The sequence below is a fragment of the Oenanthe melanoleuca genome, chromosome 2 (assembly GCF_029582105.1).
Source record: "Oenanthe melanoleuca isolate GR-GAL-2019-014 chromosome 2, OMel1.0, whole genome shotgun sequence".
Lineage (NCBI taxonomy): Eukaryota > Metazoa > Chordata > Aves > Passeriformes > Muscicapidae > Oenanthe > Oenanthe melanoleuca.
Genome location: NC_079335.1, coordinates 76,497,767 through 76,523,286, shown reverse-complemented (window position 1 = coordinate 76,523,286; position 25,520 = coordinate 76,497,767). Strand labels below are relative to the sequence as shown.

Sequence of the window (25,520 nt, the reverse complement as noted above, 5' to 3'; positions counted from 1 at the left end):
CATGCATCATTTGTATGTTAAATTTGGCCAGACACCCTTTCTGGGAACTGTTTGCATGGAGCTATGCTGTTCTGGAGATAATGTATTAGAATGGATTTTGCCAGGCTGCTTACTGGTTTCTGAATCAGAGAACAGGCACTGCAGCACCAATACACTATTGTCAACTTTTGCAAGGAGTAATGATACCAGAGCTGGCTATGGAAAGCATCTGGGAAATGTGCAATGTACCGATTTTAAGATCCCTCTCAAACAGGACCTTATTTTAATATTTCTGTCACAGGTCTGAGGAAGAGCAGCCTCTTATCATGCTCTTCATCATTCTGCTGTGAAAATATTTCATAGAGTGGTCATGGACCAGCAGTGAGTTCAGAGGACCAAAATGTTTTTGAAGGGAAATTATATTCCAGGAAGATATGGAGAAGGAAACACTCAAGAACTACTGACACTAAATGACATTTTAAAGTGGGGCACAGCTGGGAAGATACTGTCGAGTCCCTTAAAAAGAAGGGTGAAAGGGTTAATTGGAGGTGTGAAAGGTCACAATTTTTGTGGGCCATCAAGGGAGGAGCATGAGGGATTGAACTTCATTTTAAAAATTCATTCTTCAAAAGAGGTGTGAAAATGGCTTGAAACCCTAAGTTTGAAGTCATTAGAAGAAACAGAAGGAAAAGAAAGAAAAATATTTATTTGCAAAGGATTTTTCTTAACATCTAGCTTCCTACTCTTTCTTTTTGGTGGAGTCTCCTATTTTTTTAATTTATTGTAGAATGAAAAGAAACAGCAAGAAAATACTCACTTTGTAAACATACATGTGTGTAGTGTAAACAAAGTTTAATAGGTTTAAAAACTTCTATGTAGAAAATCAAAGTTCAGAATACGATAGCATTCAAATTTCTACCATGAAAGCTTTGATCCAAGATGCCTGGTGAGTTCTCTCTGTTACACTTATATAAACTCTGTGGGAAATATTCAGTGCTTGAAAATTTTTCACATTATAGAAGTTTATTGTTTGACTTTGGGTTGTCCCTCCAGTCACTCTGTCACTCTGTATGTTTTGTTTCAGCACAAAAGACAAGGAAAGACACATTCAAAACCATAATAATTTATTATTTTTACTTCTAATACTTAAAACAGATGGTATGGAAGATAATATGAGGACATCATAATTGAAAAAGAAATGTTTTCATGGCTGCATAGCAAGAGGGATATTTGTACTATGCTACATGTATGGCATTTTTCATGAACTGAAATGTAAGCTTAAATTAACAATATCTCTTCATGTGACTGAATATAATCTTACTGCAGATTCAATCAGTTCTGTTATTACATGTACAGATAATGATTTTTCGAAAGAAAAATTGTATTAGTTCTTAAAATTGAATATTTTGATATTTCTTGGGTGTGGTTTAAAAAAATATATTTGCACTTCATTTTTTTAATAAGAGCTACTTTATTTTGTCCTTCTGCTGAACTCAAAAGTAAGTTTACAAAAAAGAATATATTTAATGATGAAAATAAATCAGAGTGCCAGATTCTTTCAGTTGATTATGAAATCAATGAGATTGGAAGGACCTTTCTGACAAGGTGTTGAGAGAAATTATGCTAAATGTATCCAAAGGATCAAATGAGCCATCATCCATGCTACTGTATTGAAGAATAAAACATAATTGAATAATTTTTCATATAAAGGCAATCAGGACTGCAAGTAATACATGTGAAGTTAAGCTTTATACAACTTAAATAATGGGTGTGAAATCAATACTGAATGCTTAATAAGCTGGGCTGTTTTTCCTTTAGTCTATTTACATTAGCTGATGGAGTGCAAGTGATAATGACTTAAAATGAAATGTTCCCCAATTTTGGAGAAATATAAACGATATTAAATGAAATTTTGAAAATATATATTATTTCATTAAACCAGTGGTTCTATTTTCTTTAATTGTCTTGTATTTAGCCATGTTCTTTATCTGCTTAGTGAATTTACAACTAGCACAGCAGCTGTGAATTTTTAATAGGATCTCTTCAAGGAAAGAAAAGGTCAGTATTAACATAAAAATCTTCTTTAAGAATGTGGTGCAGAGGTTTCTTAGCAGAGAACAGGTGTTGCTGCAAAAGCAAAATCTTCCAGAAACAGTCAAGTTGAAAGATTCCTGGAGCTAAGTTCGGAAACTGGCTGTCACTCAGTGGTGAATAAAAATTGTTTCCTTAATGGTGTCAACCACATTTGTTGCATACAGAATAATGTAAAATATAATAATGATATTTAAAAACAAACCTCCATTCTTTTCATTATTTCTAAACAAAATACTGTCTTTTTCCATTTCAGCTTCATTCTGACCAGGATAAGGGAGATGGCTCCCTCAAATACATTTTGTCAGGAGATGGGGCCGGTACTCTTTTTATAATTGATGAGAAAACAGGAGATATTCATGCAACTCGGAGAATTGACAGGGAAGAGAAAGCCTTTTACACCCTGCGTGCCCAAGCTATCAACAGAAGAACTCTGAGACCAGTGGAACCTGAATCTGAGTTTGTCATCAAGATCCATGACATCAATGACAATGAACCAACATTTCCAGAAGAAATTTACACTGCTAGTGTTCCTGAAATGTCAGTAGTAGGTGAGTTCTCTATACAGAGGCACAAATGCCTTTTCTTCATTACTTGACAAATTATTTCCCCATCTTCTCAAATGTCAGTCATATCCAGAATTCTACCTGATGAGTTAAGTATTTTTCATTTTGACATGTTTGTTCAAATATTGCAATGGCATTCAGAACCAGACTTTTATGATCTGACATCTATTTCTACTTAGAATACCTAAATTATTGGCTTTGCAGTTCTTAGGAATATAAATATTTTAGATAGTAGGTAATAGTGAATCATCCTCCTCCGTAGGAACTGTGAGAATAAGATGACTAAATCAGCTTGTTGAATGCTCCATTTTTCTTTTCTTTCATTTTCATTGGAAGTTCCTAGTGTTGATAAGCACTGAATCGAGAGCTATCTCCATTCTCTTTGTGGGTGAGGACAATTATATATTGACTCATGTATTGTTGATGCACTGTCTGAAGGTAGACACCCTCTTTATTTTCTTCTCTTTCACTTTTTTACTATATAGACAAATCCTTAACTCTGTCCATGAATGACACCTTCATGAATATTAAACAGCTGTTTGAGTTAATATTTCTTCTTTTTGCAATGTATTTTCAGTTCCTATGTTAACTACAAAGTTGTGGCCTGGATCATGCCAGCTGGTGAATATTATAAACAATAACATTTTGGACTATGAGCTGTTATTGATATTAGTGCATACACTTCATTAGGAATAATTTTGTAAAATTTAAGAATATATTTAGTTTCTTTTAAAAAAATAATAATTTTTTTATGTATAACTGTAATATTAAATTCTAAAAATTCAGGAAACAAACAATAAATTCAATATAATTTTTAGCTGTTATTACCATTTTAATCACTTCTACTGCCTGAATAGGTCAAATAGGTGTTTTAGATGACTAAATTAGGCTGTTCAGATGATAAGTTTTTAAAATGTTTTGTATATACAGGTATTGATGATTTACTACTTACATTCTTGAGCCTTGGAAAATGCTAAAAGAGAGAAAAAAAATACATAATTATTGAAAGAGAATGGCCTCAGCAAATCTGTGCAGCAATATATGGAAGCATAATCGCAATAGTTTTTTATTCTTAAGATTTCAATCTGCTTTCAGTTTGTGATTGAAAGAGTTTTTAAAACTTCAGCACTGAGCAAGTGTTCTTTTATTATAAAGGAAAAAAATTGAAAAGAAAGATAAAGAAATCTGACAGGTGATTGTGTACTGTACTGAAATCTCATCAAATCAAAATATTTTTAAAGTAGTCTTTTTTCTGACATCATACAATTCAAGCATTTTTAGTACAACAACTTACATGAGAAATTTATGAAAAAAAGATCAATTATATTGTTTATTATGCATATTTTTATGGGGAATGTTTCACTTCTCTATTCAAAGGAAAATAGGAAGAAATATCTACATTTCCCTTTTTTCTCTCTCTTGATTATTTTTCTTTTTTTTAGTTACAGTATTGTGAGCAGCCCATTACTTGCCCAATATTGCTGGCTATGGGCAATGAAATTGTCAGACTTGGTGTAAGGAATGCAGATAGAAATTACAGTCTTGGATGTAATTGCACTGTTCCATTGAATGTCCCTGGTAGTACTCATTTCCATGAGAATGCAGAAACAATTAATCTTTCTAAAAATGTCTGCAAAAATTAAGAGGAGTTTATGACATAAATATTTTCTCAGTGAGAGGTACCAGGAAAAGAAATTACAAAGCTAAATTGCTATGGCCCTTAGCTGAGTAGAGATGAGTTATATGGTTCTATAAAAAGTATTATACTATCAGGACTGTAATATCTCCATTATCTAATCCAGCACAGTCAACATTGTATGGCCCTATGCTATGTATTGGGAGTCTGAGAAAGAGAGAGATTGCTGGAACCATGCCTTTCCTGGATCTGACCTGCCAGTCAGACAGAACACCATGCAAGGATTCCCTATCCTCACTCTGTTCCACTTCTCTGAATGCAGTGACTTCAGGGACAGGAGACAATGGTGACAAGTTCCTGCCCAGTCCTGCAGGTGCATCTGTTCCAGGACTACCTCACTGTCTCAGGTGTCCTTGCAGAACAGGCAGGGGAGGTGCTGATCTCCCCTCTGCTGATTTGCAATAGGACACAGGAAAATAGAATTATACTGTGTCAAGGGAAGCTCAGATGAGACATTAGGAAAAGGTTCTTCATGGAGAGATTGGTCAGCCACTGGAACAGGCTCCCCAAGAAAGTGTCAGTGTCCTGAATGCTTCTCTTAGTCATATGGTTTAGTTTTAGATAGTCCTGTGACAAGTAGGAAGATGGACTTGATGATCCTTATAGGTCTTTTCCAATCCAGTATATTATATGATTCTATGAGAGAATTATCCACTAAAAATGCATCAATATTTTTATAGAATCCCTTGCACTCCTGCTACTATTGGTATATTCAAGTTTGATAGTTTACTGTCAATCAGGTGTGAAGGCTGGAGCACTAGACACACACATAAACATACCCAAGAAGTGTTTTTTTAACATTTCAGTTCATTCAAACCAGCTACATAGAGAAAGATCATTTTATATATAAGTAGGTTTGGTGAGTGGCAATAGTAAAATGGGGTGAAAAGCAAAATCAAAGACATGCCACTTTCACTAAAACAGGTGAAAGAGGACATGGTCCAGAGAGATGGTAGCAGAGATCAGATATGATGCCTCTTAGGAGGACTCAACACTGGAACAATTCTCTTTGTTCATGGTTTCCAATTGCTGTGGAGGTTGTCATCATCTTTTATACGTATTTTCACCGCACAAGTGATTTTTATAGATATGTAATAAATGTTTGTTCTTTTTTTTTTTTTTCTTTGTTACGCTTAAAATCCAAATCAGTCTTTAATATGACTACTAACTTACAACTTGTATGTATGCCTTGTATTTATGTTATGCTGTGACTGCATTCACAAAACCTTGGCAATCACCTGGTGACTGCATTCTCTGTCCTGGTACTGAATATCAATATTTCAAATGGGCTTAAATCTTATCTCTACTTTAAGAAATGCCAAAAACCCCAAAAAGTCATCTATTCTGCAGTTTTGTCTCTGTGTTGTCTATTTCTACACATCTGTACTGCAGATACAATGGTGAGGTGTTCGTATCGACCTTGTATGCACTTATCTAAACACCAGAAAGAAGAAAAACATGGTATAACATAATACAAAGGAAAGAATGAAATGCTCATGTACCACAAAACTTGAAATGATTGAAATCTGTGTATCCTTGAAGTACAGTATTTGCTACATCCTGAAGATCCCTGTGCTAGAAGGAGCAATAACGTGATCAGGAAGTCAGAAAAACACTATTTAGTCTTTATCTACTCTATATGCTTCCATCCATAAGGGACCAAACCATGATGTACCCATACACCAACCTCTTTCAGACCCCAAATAGCTTGATTTTTTCCTCCAGCTGTGGTACTAACCAGATGGACACCTGAGAATATGGCTATTTCTGTTATCAAATAGAGTCTCTTGACAAAGGCCCATAAATTCTTTGTTGTCTTGCTCTTCTTTCTTCTGTTGCTCATTAAACATAGAAAAGACAGACACAAATGGGCCAACTTCAGGATCTTGCAGCTGCGTCGATATCCTAGAAGACAACTTATTCTCCTGAAGACTTTGTACTGATTACTAGATACTTAATCTTCTTTTACTTGTTCCTTTCCTCACTTTCAGAGTTTATGACCCAGAATATTCTTATAGTTTTGCTGACAGTCTTCTGCTCTGTCTATCATATTTTTTACCTACCTCTTTCTGCTCATTTGGAGATTTCTTTTCAGAACTGCAGAAAGCCTATTTTCCTCTAGATGGATTTTTCTGTGGATTTTGCCTATTAGTGTATTTTAGAAAGTTTTCAGAACTTTCTATTTAGACATCTTTTTATATATTTCTATACCTTCACAGCCCATATATTCTTTAATCATTCCTTATCGTTATTGCATCTTGTGACTTTTTTGCTTCTAAATTAGGATTGTCAATATATGCTTCAGAAGATGTAATCTCCTTCTGGGTTTACATGTGATGTACAGGGTGCCCTGTTGGCCTGTCATATCTACCTCTTATTATATGTTTTTCTTTCTCTTTAGAGAGCAGTTAGAGCTGCTTAACTTTCTATCTTGGCTTCCTACATACTCTCTCATTAATGTTGTTCACCAATTCCCAATGCTTGGTCATCTCTGCCATGGAATTCATCTTTTAACACTTCCTTCTGGTTTCCTACTAAGAAAGATATTTTAAAATCTTTTTTTTTCATACAAAGTTCTCTCAACAAACCTTTTTGCATCTTCTGACTTAGAACATTTCAGGACCGAAATTAAGATTTTTTGGATTTCTTTTATAAAGTTTGATTTTGCTCCACACACAAATCCTGCCATAAGGAGATGGAACAAAAAAAAAAAAAAAAAAGCCTCCAAAAACAAAGCAAAAACCCCCCATGATAAAAAATTATTTTTCATTAAAAAGAACATCTTAAAAGAATTGAAATTATCCACTCCCATGCTTGTTTGCAACTTACTGTTTTCTAAATTATAGGATTACCATGTAATCAAAGATCTTTCTGACTTTGAGTTCTCTGAGCATGCAGTTTAGTTCTTTTCTGTATTCTGCAGCTTGAAATAGATTATTTCAGAGGGAAATATTATTTGTCATTATTTCTGGGGAAAATAGATGTCATTATTTCCTGTCTTTTCCACTAGAAAGAGCAGAAAATTTCTATTAATTTGGCTTGTTATTTGTATGGATAATTTTCGTGTGGAGGGTATTTGCTCTTGTTAAATATCACATAACTCAGCTGGGAGTAAAGAAAACAAAAACTAAGTTTAGAATCCAGCTCTACACTGGATATTTTGTGGATTCCATTTCCTAGATAATTATTTCCAGTGATTTTTATCTAATATGTATGCATCATAAACGAATTGTGAGGTCAAAGTCATTAATGCTTGCACTGTGTTGAAGATGTTTGCAGAAAACATCAGCAAGGGTCAAATGTATTAATTACTGGTATAATCCTAGACCCTAGGGAGAGTCAAGCACTGTAATTAAAGTTATGTTAAAATATGCCTTCTGAGAACTACAATAATCTGACAAAGGACTGTCTCTGGACCAGGTTTACCACTGTTGAATTCTAGTTCATGGTATTGTAAAATAGGCAATTATTCAAGCAGAAAATAACATAATTCACTGGTGTGTTATTAATAACATAGATGGTGCCATATTCCTAGATTCATAGAATGATTTGAGTTGGAAGAAACCTTAAAGATCTTCTAGTTTCAACCCCCCTGCCATGGCAGGGATGCCACCCCCTGATCACATTGCTCAGAACCCCATCCAACCAGACCTTGAGCACTGCCAAGGATGGGACATCCACAGATTCTCTGGGAAACCTGGCCCAGTGCCTCACCACCCACACAGTAAAGAATTTCTTCTTCATATCTGATCTAAACCTGGTCCTTTCCAGTTTGAAGCTGTTCCCCCTTGTCCTATCACTACATACCCTTATAAAATATCCATCTCCATCTCTCCAGTATGTTATCACTGTCTGCTTTATGCACTCTTACAGAGTTCAGATTAGGCTTTAAATTCTGAAGGTCAAAGACCAACTTCATCAGAAGCAACTTGCGGCTATGTAAAAGACAGAGAAGATTTCTGGCCCATGTTTCAAACCAGAACAAACAATACATTTGCTTTATTGAGCATCAGTGGCTGAGGGAAAGCAAAACTAGCTGGTGTAACAAATACACTGATAGCACTACTCCTGTTCACTTCTGGACTTCTGTCAGGTTTTAACAGGAATTGCTGATACCTCTATGGAGACCTAGAGATCTCTCTTCCTCTCATAGCAAGGGCTGAGGTCAAAGGGGAGTTCTGCTTCCTGAAAGGCACTTGGAAGTGTAGTAGAGCCCTTGCACTTCTCCTGCCAGGTACCTGATCCATAAAAGACAAAGAACTGAGGTAACATTAAAAAGTAAAGTTCATCCTTACAGTATTTGGGCTGTGGAGTGTACATTGTCCTGATCATAACCCACCAATTGCACTGGGTGACAGTGATGAAATTAAGGACACAAGTATCTTTCCACTGATTTTAAAGGGAAGAGGTGCAAATCTACAGTTTGCAGAAGTTTCTGATGGTCATTTTTGAGATTGTGTATATGCAGCCATGTCATCCAGCTGCAGAGAAGCACAAATAATATAATTTGCTCTGTTTCATGTGCATGTGCACTGAAATAGTATTAATTACTATATATTCATTATGACACTCAAAGTAGACATCAGTAACTGTTGGACACAGTAATACAGTATTACATTTAGAAATTTAATTGTTATAATATATTTTAAAGTTATTAAACATGTTCTTCAGTTTCCTTCCAAATTGTTCTTCAAAGTTGATTCTCCATATATTTTTAAACTAAAATGAAATAAAAGTTTCATACAATTGACCTATTAATAGATATATCTAATTTCACAAATGAAGGAAATGTGCAAACTAGAAAAAAAGAAATTATTAAGTTACATGTAATAGAGACAAAGTAATTACTTTCATGGATTTGCAATGTAGAAGTTTCTGATTAATACATCATGTTTTTGCAAAAGATGTCTTGATTATGACTGTTCTCTCTTTTGAAAATGAAATGGAGGAATTGTAAACATTACTTCTACAATTCCATGTTGGTCAGTGGCTTGTGGTATTTTTGCCTTTTTTTTACCTTGCAGCATTTCAATTACTTAACATGATTTGTCTTATCCTTCCTTTACCCACCTCCTCTTCAAGAGAGGGTGTTCTTTAGGAACAAGTATACATTCTAGCACTGCAGTTTCTCCATAGTAGGATGGTCCAAAAGTGCATTTCAGAATCATGACAACACCCTTCAGAATTTAAATATATTAAACAGAAAGGCCTATTCACCTTTTAATAGAATAGTTATATAGACTTATATCTACACATAGAGATCAGTGTGGCTGAAGACATGAGACATTTGGGAATCATAGAGAGACAAAGCCATTAGAACATCCCCTAACATCCCCACATTCTTATTTCTTAAAAAAAGTTCAGATTTTTTCAGATTCAGCCATATTCTAGCTATCTTTAATACAAGAGAAAGTTATTTTTTCCTAATTTCTGTGTACTTGTGTAGCAATTTTTATGTTTTAAAATTTTATTTTGTGTTTGGGTCTTTTCTATGTTAAATTCATGATTCACTCCATTTTAATATGGAATAATATAACCAGCAATATGTCCATTTTGCCTTCTTTATGAGATGCCAGTACTTTTAGGGACTTACTGAAAGAAGTATTTCTATTCTCTAGTAGTTGAAAACTGAACTTTCTGAGAGCTCATCTCTGTTTCAACAGTTAGGCACATGCTCATTCCCTTGATATTGGTGCTATGATTAAACAATTTACTTGTAAACAGGAGATTTTTCATCATTTCATGAAATCCCAAATAAATGAAGAAGTAGCATTTTCTTTTACTTTTTCTTGTATAATTTTAGAATAAAAATGTAATGTAGACAGATGATGTAGGGAGTAAATAGTTGTGCCAAGGATCTTGGATTTACAGGTGGGTTTTTTTCAGATTTAGCAGCATTTGGTGGGGAAAAGAATTTTGAAAGAATTGGGATAAAAAGAGAAACAAGCTTTAAAGTCTTCTGATCCTCAGATTAACCCATGGCTAGCCAGTTACATGCATATGATGATTGTTTTTTGGGTTTTTTTTTTAATTCTTTCCTATATACTTAAAGCAGTATCTGTGCCTTATGGATGCACAGTTGGGAGGTCTTGTTCATACTTTATTTCTGTGATGGAATAGTTGAACAGGATGGACAAAATATTTTGATTGAGGAAAAACTGTCAGTGGTAATGGCAAACATATTTTAAAGGACTGGCATATTCTACTAAAATTTAGATAAGGTCTTTAAAGTTAGGAAATTTTCTGTAATCAAAATAATCAGCAGATTTCAAAGTTCATGTGACAATGCATCTTCTGTTAGTAACTATTTTTAGTAACACTTAGAAAGCAGAGAGAACTGATGATTTGTTTTTCACAAGTTCCAATGACCTGTTTAACAATCTTTTTCTGTCATGTTCTTTCATGTGTAGTTTCATATCATCCTAATATCATTGAACAAAAAAAAAAGAAAATGAAAACAACCCCAAAAAACCAAAACCAAAAAGCAACAACAACAAACCCACAAAACACCCCAAACCCATCCTAGCCAATGGAAAGCAGGTATTTACTGTAATAAAAACAAATATCTTCTGCAAAGAGGATGTGAATACATGAAATCTTTGAAGCTAGGCAAGGATAAGAATTCATCTCAGACATAGCTATTGTTTAAATTTTCTAATTAAATCTTAATCACACTTGTGGGATTAAGGAAGTTTATTTTAAGTTTATGTAAAGGAAGAATGTGCCTAATGTTGACTATAAGATCACAAATACATTTGGAAAATCCAATCACTATTAGCTGAAATTTTCTTTGGTGTCTATTGGAATGGAAATTGATTCTCTGAGACCTCCACATGATGTCATGTGCAACTAAGTTGGCTTTGAATGTTTCAGGTACTTCTGTGGTCCAAGTTACAGCTACTGATGCTGATGACCCTTCATATGGAAACAGTGCCAGAATAATTTACAGCATACTTCAAGGGCAGCCATATTTCTCTGTGGAACCAGAAACAGGTCATGAAAATTTTCATCATTTTCATTTATCATAAACTTTAAACTTTATGTTTCATTTAAAAGACCTTAGATTACCTAAAACATTTAATTTAAAATTAGCTGAAATGAAAGAGCATTGCTTTTTTTTTCTTATGACTTGTAACTTTTATAATACATGTAAAAGCTCAAGACATCTGTAATTATGAAGTATAAGTAATTTTACAATGGTACTGTGTATATTATAGGTTGATTTAAATAACAACATTTTTGAAAAAGGAAAGAATAAAGGTTTCTTTCTTGGAAAATATTCTTTTTCAATAAAAGATGTTGTTTCTCCTAAACTTTGTGCATAAATATCTTGAATCATTTCTAGCATGAAACTGGAAAGGTATCTGTGGTGTAAAACAAGACATAGCCTAAAGACTGCTGTAGGACTACAATAAAACTTATGGACAGAAATTTGTACTTTGAAATATTAAATTAATATTTAAGAGATTTATTTCAAGACTAATTAAAAAAAAAAAAAAAAAAAAGATGCAGCAACAACAAATACATCATTAGCGATTTTATTTTCCAATTTTTTTTCTTTTAGGCATCATCAGGACTGCATTGCCGAACATGAACAGAGAAAACAGGGAGCAATACCAAGTAGTTATCCAGGCAAAGGACATGGGAGGCCAGATGGGTGGATTATCAGGGACCACCACCGTGAACATCACTTTGACTGATGTCAATGACAACCCGCCTCGCTTCCCCCAGAGTAAGCTGCATTTAATAGTTGGCTTGTGCTGTAAGAGTTAAGCAATCACCATCTGGTTTAATTTAGAGTAAATCTAGATTATATGGCACACAAAAACAAAAGGCTTATGTGCTGATTATTATTATTAAAGCACTATATTAAATGTTACAGCATTTTTGTTTTGTTAGAAAACAGTTACATGATCAAATAGAACTGCAGTAAACCCAGAATTCCTCACAATATGGGGAGCAATAGTAGGTGGACTCATAAGAGCATTAGAGCAATGTTTTTGCTTTCCTTACCTATTGCTTAAATCCTACATTCTCTCCCACTGGAGAATAAAACATGTTGTAATTCTAGATATGCAGAAACATTTGAATTGAAGTATCTGCTTAAATATTTTATCATCAAGAATGTGAAAAAGAAATTACTCAAAGAGAATCAGACAGATTTGTACTTTTTCAGCTATAGAGCTACAAAACAACATAGAAAATTTCCCAAATTAAAGTAAATTATATTTAACATTTTTAAGGCTTTTTACAGCTTCAGTGAAGGTTTTTATAATGCTTTTTACCTTTTGATAATAGAGCTGGCAAGACTTTGTTTCCTCTAACCAAAATGTAAAAATGTTCTTGGTCTCTATCTCATATGGAATTATTAAACTATGCAACATAGAACTTCTAACAGTTAAGCATTTTATATGCATTTGAAGCCTTTTGCATAAGTCGAAGTTGCAATATTTGCAGGATGATTTAGATTTACTTAATACATAAAGGATTTAGGGTATCCTCACCACACATTTTATGCACTTTATAATTCTACTCAATCCAGTAGTTACTGATACACTCTTCTTGATCAAAATAACAGAATGAGCTTCAAATTATGGTCTTTATGGCACAACTGGAGTACATAATTATGTGCAATTTAAAATTGCAGTTAATATATATGTGTTTAGCTCAGATATGTATCAGCATGTCATTTCATATACACACCTGAAATAAAAAAGTCATGCACCATTGAGTAAGTAGAATTTGTGAATTTTCAAATGTTGTTGATTTTTATATCTGCTTTCTCTCTGCCAATTTCATTATTAGATATAAATGCATGTTTCATTGGAGATGAAAATAAAACATCTATAAAGATGACACATTTTACTAGATATATAAAAGTAAAAATAGCTATTGACTTTAAAAAAATATATATTTAATCTCAAAATGGAAATATACATTATAATGATTCATTATTTTAACTGAGTTCAATGAGACTTCTGGAATTGAAACTGATTAAGTTAAATTATTCTTATTCTATTCCATTAATAAAAACCCCATATGTATTAGGTTAATGAAACAATAATATCCATATCAGATTTATAAATTACCAGACTAAGTATTAGAATACGCATTATGCTTCCATAGGACTCAGCATATTACAGCTATAAGTTTCAATAAAATGTTTAATATCAGCTTAAATGTCTCCCACAAGAAACTCATATTAAAACTGTGGAAAATTTGACATAATGTATTGTATCATACTTTCTAAAAAAAAATATATATAGAAGAACCCCTAATACCTCTGTTGTTTACAGTATGAAGCAAGGATTTTTCAGAATATTTTTCTATTTATAAAAATATACTAAAACCCACATGGATAACAGTGGTGATGAGATTGAAAACTTTTTCAAGGTGCTACAGAAAGGTCCTCAAAAACTTCAGACATTGGATCTCTGTTTCAACTGTAATATTTCTGAGTGTTTTCAGAAGTAAGGAGATAGAGTTGATCAGTAATAAACAGAAAATGCAGTTTATGGACTTAGAAGCTTGAGTCTGAATTAAACTCAGTGCACCTGAATTATGGCAGCCCATGTCTCCTGTGAGACTATAGCCTGTTCTACTTTATAATATTCACCTTTATATAATATACCTATTAAAGAGTGAATGGGAAGAAGGGTAAATGGAAAAATAAGATTGGCTTTTCTTTCTTTATGACTGACTAAAGTATTTGCAATCCCAAGTGTGTAGACTTTAATCCTTGAGCTGATTTCTGTTCTCCTTAGTATATGGAAAAGTATTCCTTTCCTTGATCCTCCCATTTCTTTTCCTGACAGTCAAATGAAAGGACATCATTCACTGGAGTAAATGCAAAGAGTAAACTACTTTCCTTGAGAGGAGTGAAATAAGATTGACAGCAGAATTTTGCAAGGATGATTCTACTTTGGTGTACCTTGTGTTCTGACACAGTGTCTAAAGCTTCACTGCATCTCATACTTAGTCAATGCACAAAATGTCTTCAGTGACAAAAATAATAAAATGAAGTGTCTCATACTATGGTGGAGATTTCTAGAAATTGATAGGTTGGACTAAAAATTATCTTTTAGATGATAAGTTTCTGGTTATTTTCCCTCTCTGTTTTCACTACCTTATTAGCAATTAATGATATGAGCTCTTACCACTTTGTAGACTAAATTAATGACTTTGGCATTGCACTGGGAGTCAAAGTAGTGTCCAAAAGGCATAGCTTAGGGATGTTGTTTTAAGAACTGTGGAAAAAAATGTGAGGAGTAGCTGATACCTCATAAAAATAATTATAACATATAAATATTAATTTGGTATTGAAAAAAAAACAGTCTTTCATCATAGTCTCTTTTAGTACTATTTAAGTACTAAACTGGGGAAATATTTCTTTTGCTTTTTTTAACCATTTGATGATTACAGAGAGATTCTCTACTAGTGAAGCAAACAGATTTAGATATTACAGGAAGGTAATGAAAATGTTAGAGAAAATGCAGGATAAAGTACTGAATTGAACATCAAAATGTGACTGAGCAAAAATAAACACATAAATAGAATGTGGGGTGTACATGGCCATAAAGAATTCATTCTGCTTCTATATGTCAGTTTCATATTAAAACATGCTTAAGTAAAATTATGTGAAGAAATTACAGTATTTCAATATTTTTCATCCAACATTTAATTACAAACTAAATGTGAATGCATTTTTTTTTTAATTTTTGGGGTTTTTTTAGGTTTGTCAAATGGGAACATATTAATGAAAAAGAACGGAAAAAAATAACTCTGTAGAGCAGAAAAAAATCTCAAATGACCCAATAAATAATAGGGGTTTATTTTTGTAGTGAGTGTCACTCTGTAGCTGGCTTGTAATACACCAATAATCCTCAAATGACTCATACTTTCCCAAGGTATGATAAAATCAGGTTGCCAGTGGACTTCTCCCCATGATTCTTCTTGATTGCACAAAACTAATACTCCCTTAATGGACTTTTCTGTGTTACCTTTTTGTGGCAATATATGTATGTGCTGTTTTTTGTGTATTCTGTTCAACTTCTTACTGTTGTGGTTGCTACCTTTTACCATTTCCACTTTTGTGTTATTTCAAGCATACTTCTAACTCCTTTAACTCAGGTAGTTTCTAAGTAGAACAAAAAAAAAATCTCGGAAAACTTAACTAATACCATAGAAGAAAATGCTTTCCAAGAGAAATTTGATGAATTCACTTTCATCTTTGGAATGACAACTGTAGGTACATTAATTTTAAAATATATTTTTCTGAGAATTCTTCATAGTGCATTATGTCCCCCACATGTTTTTCTAGCATATGTTCCAACAGATGGGATCAAATATCTCAATCCTTATTTACAGTTTTCACACTATTACTAGGACATAGAAGGCTAAAATATATGGTAAGATACTTATCTCAATTTACTGCAGCATGTCTAAATGATGACAGTTTTATTTCTATGTATTTTATCAGTTGTATGACGCTACCATAAACGGATATAAATAAGAAAAACAGCACAAACCAAGAATTGCAATATTCATAAACCTATTTAAGTATGACTTAATGGCTTTAACAAGTGTAGGCACAATTTATGCTTGTAGATTTTTAAAACATCTCCCCCTGCATTAATGTGCTATTCAAATTTATTTAATATGATATCTTAGTATCTAATTTTGAAAGCTGTTGCATAGAATTGACCAGCAATATCAAGGAATTCTATTCTTGCTATTGATTGCATGATGAAATGCATGTAAAATATATCCCAAAGATTGCCCTTAGATATTAAGTGGTAAAAAAAGGAGAGTGAAACCTGGCAAGAACACAAAGCAGTTTTTCTAGATGATATTTCAGGAATGAAAGGAAAATGAGGACAAGAAAATTACAAAGAAAAGAAAAGCAAGAAGAGTACAAATATAGTTGATTCTTCTCTGAGATAGAATAAAGGTTTTTCTCAATCCTACTTTTTTATGAATGTTTTTTCCTATAATTTTGTTTTCAGTCTTCTGTATAAACCTTTCCTCTGGACAGTTCTCTTCTTCAAGTTCTCTAGAATAAAAAAATACAAAAAATTATGTTATCACCTATTGTGCCACATAGTGTTACTTCATGCTCATGTTCCAGCTCGTGGGGGTCCTGAATGGCTCTTTTTCTCTTTGACAGGTACCATCCATCTCCGCATTCCTGAGTCCTCCCCCGTTGGGACAGCCATTGGCAGCGTGAAAGCCACGGATGCGGACACTGGGAAGAATGCAGAAGTAGAGTACAGAATTATAGATGGCGATGGGACCGATATGTTTGATATTGTGACACAGAAGGACACACAGGAAGGCATCATCACTGTGCGGAAGGTGTCTATTAGCAGCATTCACTAAATGACCTTGATGTCAATGTCACAAATGTTCATTGCTTATGTCATGTGACAGCACTTGCTAACTGCTTAACATTTGCAAGCACCCCCTATTAGTGACTGGAAAAGTACAATTTCCTTTTAAGAAGAACCAGAAATAAAATATTTGAAATATAAAGTTTAAAGCCTTGTCACCAGTAAAGTATGAAAAAGTGGACTAACCCAATGTGCTAGCACTAATTATCTTTGTGATTTCAAATGCAGATTTCTTAGGTATTTCTGTGACCTGTTTTCTTCAGCAAGTAATCAGCAGCTCACATTTTCCTTCTCTTTGAAAATCTCATCTGCCTGGGTGAGATGAGATCTGTATGCCAGAACACAGACATGAGTTTCAAGTTATATGGTTTTGTTCCTGTTTCCAGTGTATGAGAGGGCTGCCACACTGATACCTAGGGAGGCTACCTGGGACAAAGGCTAGACAATGTTAAAGGAATAAAGTAGATACTTATTCAAATACCTTAAATTACCTAATTATTAAAAGGCCTTCAAAGAGCATTCAAGACACCTTGGGCAGTACGAGAGCCTGGCTGTGGACCCAAGATGGACGACAGGTCACATGTTTTCACACTTTCATAATTTTTGACTCATTTACATATTGAGGTTAATTTTCCACTTACAGCTTCAGGTTATGAAGTCCCATCCTCCCAGACTGCTCTTCTCAATTCGCTGTTTTTACACTTTTTGGGCTGAAACTGCAATGGTGTCCTTGGTTCTCGGGCTGAAAAAGGATTGTTTTGTCCTAAACTGTGAAGAGAACTTGCTAACATTTTATATGAAGTTTAGAGTCACATGCCAATGCAGTACAGAATCTGAAAAATATAACAGCTAAAACTTAAGGCATCAACATGAGCACTGTGTGTGTAATGAAGGTGATGCTGTTCCAGAGCGAGCTTTAGTTCTGCCCTCTGTCTTGCATTGTCAGAGCAATTTTCAGATGTTTGTCTTCTAAGACCTCACAAGTAGAAATGCCACTCTCTTACTCTTCAAAAATTTCCTTTAAGGAAGTACTTTGGTCCTTGTCTTTGGGATTTTGAGATTAACTCCAAAGAGTTCAGGCAGCATTTTAAAGATAAAGCACTGTTAATATTAGCTTTCCAAGCAAATGTCCTTAAGCATAGAATCATGGAATAAACAGTGTTATAAAATATACCTCCACATCTCTTGATAATGGCAACCAAGAAGTTCTGATAAGAGTGTTCCTTTTTCATTTCTATATTTTATTGTGTTCATAGTCAGAGTAGTTGTTTACCTGGGGAAAAAAAAAAACAAACCCAAAGTTTGAGGTCTTATATTTTTCCTGTTCCTAGTTTGTGAAGGCTTCTCTTGAGATGCTCTTTTCTTGCTTGCTTCAGATTTTCACAAAGATATTAAATCAATAGTGTCTTGGAAAAAAGTCTAGAAGCTGAATCAAGCACAAGAAATTTCCTTAATTATAAAACAGCAGTTCCAAAAATGTCAATAAATACTAATGAACAAGATCTTCTGATTTTGTCATTAACAGTCTGACAGAATTTGCATTTTTCAGGATGCTTTCACAGTCATGAATAAATAGTTTATTCAATACCACAGACAACAGCACTAACAAGCAAGGAAGGAGATGAGAATGCTCACTTCATTGATTCATTAAAATAGTCTCTCTTTTTAGTATTATTTATCCACTTTGATTGTAATTTTTGTTTTCAGTGGTGAATAACTACAAATAGCTTGTGTTCCTTTACAAAGTTATTAAGTCTGAGATGATTATGTGCTGTAAAAGAACTTTTTCTATACAAATTTTTCTATAAAAATTCTCACAGACAAAATAATTGATTTTCCACAATTTCATATATTTGGCCAAATTTTTTTGCATTGTGGTTGATGTGCTGGAATGTCTCTATAATCCACAGGTTTCATAACCATGCTTTGCAGTGTAGCTGAACAAGATGTCCAAATTGGATGTGAATGCTGTAGAAGCCAGTTTACATATTAATGGTCCACATTCTGCCAGATTAAGCCAATGAGAATAACTCAGGACTAGCATGTCTACCTTGCTTTTAGGATTGAAGCCAGCATTCCCTAACAGCTGAATGATACACTTTACAGACACAGCAATAGCCTCAGATCTAGGTTAAATACTTGATTTTCTCAATTGTATTCAGAGATATTCTTCCATCTGCTCTCACTACTTTTTCAAAACAAGTCTGGGGCAGTGGAGAAACTCATTCTTTCACTGGATTGCATCTTTCTGCTTTTGAATAGTGTATTTAAATATCTAACCTGTCACTTTGGCATCTTTAGTGAAAGTTAATTAGTATTTAAAAGCAGCTAGGTAGAAAAAAATAAGTCATCAACTGCCCATTTTGATTAATGAAAACCACCATTTCTATATCTCTGTGAGAATCTGTGAGAATTAATAAAGTCTTCTTTGTGCCAGAAAGGTAGATTTTCAGCTTTCTCATTTCCTTAGAATCATTAATTAGCTAACACTTTTCATCTACGACAGCTAGAAAAATTTGAAGGAATAGAATTCTTTTCTATCCAAAATTATTTCTAATTATAACCGTGAACTGTTCCTCCTTCATTTTAAAAAAGGAACTGCTGACAAAAATGTCAAATTTATTAAAAAAAAAAAAAAAAAAACCCTTCTGATGTTGGATTCATTAAATTAAATGAAAAGGAACAAGATTAAATTCAACTGTTTCTCTAGATATAGAGAGCTTTGACACACATACCTTCCTCACAAGACACCTAAAACATTTCTGATATTTAAGGCCTTGGCAATAAGAATACTTTGGTCGTTTTGGTTATCCAGGAGTTTACAGAATTTCCTTTGGAATATTAGAGTTGAATAACTTGTTCTGGAATGTTTCTATTTCCAGCCAGTAACTTAAGCATTTGAAATGATTATATGACTGTTTCAAATCCATATTCTTGTGAAACAGCTGCAAAATTCCCTGAATAATTGGTTAATTTGCACTGGAAATATTTTTGTCATTCATGCTGAGATAATTTAGCTAATATTTAGGAAAAGATACTTCTTATAAAAACAATGGTAATTTCTTATGAGACAAAGTGACTTCTATGGTGGGGAAAGTATTAGTTGTGTTGGTCTTTCACAAATGCAGGGCAGGATCTGATAAGGCTGGAGCCCTCTTCAGTTCTCATTATGTACATAGGTAAACATCTGTCAATATGTAAATCTAATTTAATAAAATTTATCACAATTTTTGTTTTTAGCCACTGGACTATGAGACAAGACGACTTTATACTTTGAAAGTAGAAGCTGAAAATACCCATGTGGATCCCCGTTTCTACTACCTTGGGCCTTTCAAAGACACAATAATTGTGAAAATCTCTGTAGAAGATGTAGATGAACCTCCTGTTTTCAGCAGGTCTTCCTATCTTTTTGAGGTGCATGAAGATATTGAGTTGGGGACAATAATAGGAACAGTAATGGCACGGGATCCCGATTCTGCCTCAAGTCCAATAAGGTAGTACTTCATTATTTGCTAAAGAAATTAAGATAAATAGTAATAGAACATTATTTTCACGTAGAGATTTTTTCTATTATTTATTGGTGTTCCAGAGACCGAATTGAGAAGGGTGCTATCTGTAAATCCACAAATATGTCAGGCAACAGCAATTTACTCGCACACAAGAGACACAAAATATTTTCCAGTGCCTCAATTCATAGAAAACTTGATTTGAAGTAGGCCCATCAGGATTGCTTCTTGCTTCATACAGTGAAAAGCTTTTAGAGTGCTGATGAAACAAGTTCTAGTCTTCAATAAAACTAACATCATGCATGAAATAAAATAAAATGCTTATAATATAGGCTAAGCAGTCTTACATATAATTTCTCTAGAAAATAGTAGGTCTTTGTTTTATTCTAGTTAAGAAATTAAAAAAACCGTTATTAGAGTTAGCTAGTTAAGAGTTATTAGTGTAGTAGTAAAATAAATAATAAATTTGAGTCTTTATTGCACTATCAGAAGTTTTCATTAGGTGTTCTAATTTCCTTTTTCTTTTGTTGTTTTTATATTAATTTTGCTGTTGACTTGCTTGTTGGGTTTTATTTGTTTGTGATTCATATTTACTGCAACTGTGTGTGGTGGAGTGAGCAAACAAAAGTCACCAAATCTGTATAGATACTACTTTCATATAACAGAATTATTTTATTTGGCTCAATTTAGTTAAGTACTGTAAGTGAAACCAGATGCACTTTCTGAACAGTTTAGATCACTCATAAATTTTCGTAGAAACATAAACATTTGTTTCTATTGTACTATACAAGTGTACTATATAACTTTTTAAAATATTTGGCCCAGTTCTGACACATATTCTGATAATTGTTCGGTATTTGGCAAAATCCTACACTCAATTCCACATCAAAAGTTCAATTCTAATTTGAAGGAAATGTTAAATATTAAAAAAACAAATAAAGACGAAAGTGAAATTTTCTGATACTAGTTTGACACCACTATGCCATGTTGGTGAACAGAAGTATAGCAGTGACAGAAATACAGAAGGTCCTTTAACATCCATGTAAGAAGTGAAAGTTCTACACATGGACTTATTTTTATACAGGTGTTTTTTTATCTAGATCTCTAGTGAGTTAATACATCCTAAATAGTAGTAAGCTGAGCTTATAGCAATACTTTTGAACAGCTTGTAAATTAGCTGTCAGTCTCAGTCTGAAGAAACATAATGTCAAAGAGCATTTTCCTTTCATTATTAAATAAATTTTTAATTTATTAATTATTGACTTAATATATTGAAATTCAAATTTTTCTAAAATAATTCTTCTATATTCTTGTAATAGTTCCAATTATCAAATATTACACTATGGTATCACATTTTTAAATTTTAAATTTTAATTCCTTATTCTATGGAGCTTACCTTCAGAATTTTCAGAAGCATTTATGGAAACTAAATATATGTATTTTCAAAACTAACCTTTGTATTGTAGAACATAAAAAATATTTTTTCTTTGATTTTCTATTATTTTGATGAAACTTTTAATTTCATTGCTATATTTAGGTTTTCCCTGGATCGTCACACTGACCTTGACAGGATATTTAACATTCATTCTGGAAATGGGTCCATCTATACCTCTAAACCACTCGACCGTGAGATATCCCAGTGGCACAATCTCAGTGTTATCGCAGCTGAGATTAGTAAGCTCATTTGGTTTTTCTTTTTCCTTTCAGTTTTCCTTAGCCTGTCAAGTTACAGCTGCAACTTTGTGATGAAAACACCCCTTCTTTATTTGCTCCCTGCCCCTTTCTACTAGATGTTCTGGAAAAGTCAGTGGTGGGGTAGCTAACAGCATGTCTCCTCATTGCTCTTTTCCTCACATACATCCATCATTGTCCAAGTTACTTCTGAAAAATTAGCCAATTAAATTTTAAGACAGAAGTAATTAATTTTATTCCTTTTCTTGGATGATAGTTACATGCTTTTGCTGCTAAAATAGCTGAGTTTAGCATAATAATCTATGTTTCTCTCTCTATTATTTTCTTTGTTTCCTAAGAAATACTTTCATTTTTTCTTCCTATAGTATCTACACTTATAGCTCTTAGAATCAATATATCTTAAAAATTCCATTCAGCTTGATCCCAAGCTGTAGCATTTTTTGGACTATTTAAAATATCTCTCTCTGTAGATATTTTCATGTTAAAAGTACAAAGAGAAGTACAGATATCCTCATAAACCTACTACATTATTAAGAATAGCTTTAATCAATGGACAGAAAATTTCCAAAGGGACAAAAGTCTCCTCTCTGAAATCAGCAACTAAGAATCACTCCCTCTCAAAGTCACTGCAGAGGACTAAATGGAGCATTGTGTCCTGACAAACATTATGTGTTAAAAAAAAAACAACAAAAAACAAAACAAAACAAAACAAAACAAAACAAAAAACTAAAATCCTGTAGTTTTTTTTCAAAACCTTTTTTTTTCTTGTGATGCTTTGTCCTGAGCTTGCAACCAGAGTACTGTCCAATGTTGTACAAATTATTTTCCGACTTATATAATGATGAAACCTGGAAATTTAAGCAATTCAGGATGTACAAGAAGATCCATACCATGCTCCTTAGCAAAGGTGTTACTAATAACAAGCCAATGTAATTCCAGCTGCTCCTAAATATCTTTTGTTTTATTTGAAGCAGAAGAAAAGGAGACAAAATCAGTAATTTGGAACAATCTGTTACTGTTGTTACTTATCCAATTCCATTAATGTTGAAAAATCACATAGTGCTTAGCTACCATGCAGCAGAATTCCTAGAAGCAGTTGCACTTTTTCACACCCAGGCATTACTTAAAATTTTTGGTATGGCATCAAGATCAGCAAGTGAGAACAGGGACACTTGTATTCTGGAATTAACCCATGCTAACAAAAGAGAACTCTAAATAATAGTAGGATCTTGGCATTTGGCAAGGGGGAGATTATTACTGTTTCTGAACCTAAGGCCTGAAAATCTACATTCAATTTATAAAGGCAATTGAAACATAAAAAAATCTTATTGTAACAAATCATTTACCAAATTTCAGAAGGGTACTCTCGTTTGCTTTGTGGCAATTTCTTCGAGGGGCAAGAGAGGAAAGTCACACTTGAAAATTTTTCAAAATACGTATGCATGTCATACATATGCCAAAACCAACAGAATGCACAAAGTCAATGATGTATTTTCTCTGTAAAACTAACAAGATCACAAAGAATTTTAAAATTAAAGATCAAGCCCTTACAAAACCTTGAGCTCACCAAGTGATCAAATTTGTTATTGAAGTAGTGGGCATAGATTTCATACATATTATTTGAATATATTATTAATATTTTCAGTCCCTTGTCTTAATGAAAAACTTAACTGCTCACAAGATCCCAATTTTTTCTTTTTTTACTCTACACAAATAACTTCCTTATTTTTTCCTCGAAGGTCTCATTCTGACTTGTTACTGGTTTGTAAATATTGATCATCTTGCATGTGTATTGCTCATGAAATTTGGAAGAAAAGAGAAAACTCTTAATAAGAAAATAATCTCATGTTTCTCTTCTGCTGTCAGGCAACCCCAAAGATACTACTCGTGTTCCTGTCTATGTAAGAATTTTGGATGTTAATGACAATGCCCCACAGTTTGCTGTATTCTACGACACTTTTGTCTGTGAAAATGCAAGAGCTGGACAGGTATGCCTTTGAGAAACACTTCCCACTATCCAATTTTGCTACAGCACTCAATTGTAGATCATTCTTGGCTATTGCTTAAGAAAAATCGTATCAAAACTGGCTTTTGAAATGTTAAAAATGGAAGCAAAGAAGCTCTGCAACTGAAGCTCAGATTGAAATCTCAGTATGTTGCAAGTGCATCAGTGTTTCAATCACTTTTCCTTATTTAACATTATACTGCTGTTAAATCCTGACGAGATATGTCCATGACATGGTCACACTTCACTTTGCCCTAAATTTCACAAAGTAGATCACTATATGAACTCAAAAGTTTGATCCATATTTTCAATAATTCTCCAATAGCAAAATTCAGATATATTTCAATCCATGATGACAGTGATTACAACAAAAAAAGTTACACTTTTTTTTTTAAATTGATGGATTTATCTTTCATTATCACACCAAAAATTTCTGAAAAGAAAACATACATTTTTCACATGGTAACACAATATTTTCTTTGCTTCCTTGTTGCTACACGTGTACTTCAATTTAAGTGAAATGACTGTACTGCTTAATACCTAATTCCCAATGGGCAATTGCTTATTAGAATTCTTTAAAAACATGTTTTCCTATTACATGTCCCAGAGCATAATCAGCCAATAATAAAACCTTTAAAATGGTAGCAGTAGGACCTCAGTGAAACCCTTTCATTTTGTTTGAATAGAATGTGGTGGAAGTGCCAGCTTGTCTTAACTGTTGGTGTCTCACATGTATAGCATTCAGGTTGTATTGAAAATTTCACATTCATGTTGCCATTCTTCCTACCTAAGTGACATCAGTTTGAACTTAGAACAAAGAATTTGAGGCTCAAATTTATAATTCATGAAATATCTAAAGGTACTGAGCGAGTGCATTTGTCTGCTGTGACAGTCACAAGAGAATTCAAGCTGTTAGATAAAGAGAAATCAATGGCTAAAAATGTAGAATTTTGGACAGTTGAAGTGTCTTCTATAAATGCTAAAATAATATTTTAATCATTTCCAATATGACATATGGATTAAGAACTGTAAAAGAAGAACGTTAAATTTTCCTCTTCCAGTTTCACAAAAAAACCACCGTGTTAAAAAAAAAAGGCATGAACCCACAAATTTTACTCATCTGAGGTTTCAGAATTTTTTCTGTGAAGGTTAATAGTTCTAGAGCATACAGGAAATGTTAATAAAACAGTTAAATTTCCATGTAAATGTATTTTAAGGAACAGTTTTTTCTGCACAATCTAAACTATTGAAGTCAGTATAATTTAAAAGTAAATATAAAAGTTATTTCTACACTGCATTGTTTTATTGCTTACAATCAGAATAAGCTGTCAGTTAAAAAGCTGAATAAAATAGCACTAATCACTTATAACAAATGATTGTGTAAATAAGTTTACACATCCACAGATGCTTCTTTAAATTGTTGTGGAGCTCAATAGAGTCTTTATCTGAAAAAAACCTGCCAAAGTTATTGAGAGGGCCATAAATATAAATATTTTTTAAGAAATCTGATTTGCAAATGATTTCTTAAAGAAAACAATTCGCAGGAAGGGAATAAATATAATGCAGGATAACATGAATAATCTATTTGAATGTAAT

At 33.2% G+C, this 25,520-nt stretch overlaps 1 protein-coding gene across 2 annotated transcripts in view; it reads left to right on the top strand.

Moving 5' to 3' along the window:
• The window catches only part of CDH10 (cadherin 10), a 94,221-nt gene that overhangs the window by 59,837 nt on the left and 8,864 nt on the right, over positions 1 to 25,520 (top strand). For both annotated transcript variants that reach the window (XM_056483886.1, XM_056483887.1), the window contains 7 exons: positions 2,327 to 2,621; positions 11,206 to 11,325; positions 11,897 to 12,064; positions 16,499 to 16,686; positions 19,962 to 20,215; positions 21,765 to 21,901; positions 23,786 to 23,907. In XM_056483886.1, coding sequence (XP_056339861.1) covers positions 2,327 to 2,621; positions 11,206 to 11,325; positions 11,897 to 12,064; positions 16,499 to 16,686; positions 19,962 to 20,215; positions 21,765 to 21,901; positions 23,786 to 23,907 — 1,284 coding nt within the window. The remainder of the gene's footprint in view (positions 1 to 2,326; positions 2,622 to 11,205; positions 11,326 to 11,896; positions 12,065 to 16,498; positions 16,687 to 19,961; positions 20,216 to 21,764; positions 21,902 to 23,785; positions 23,908 to 25,520) is intronic.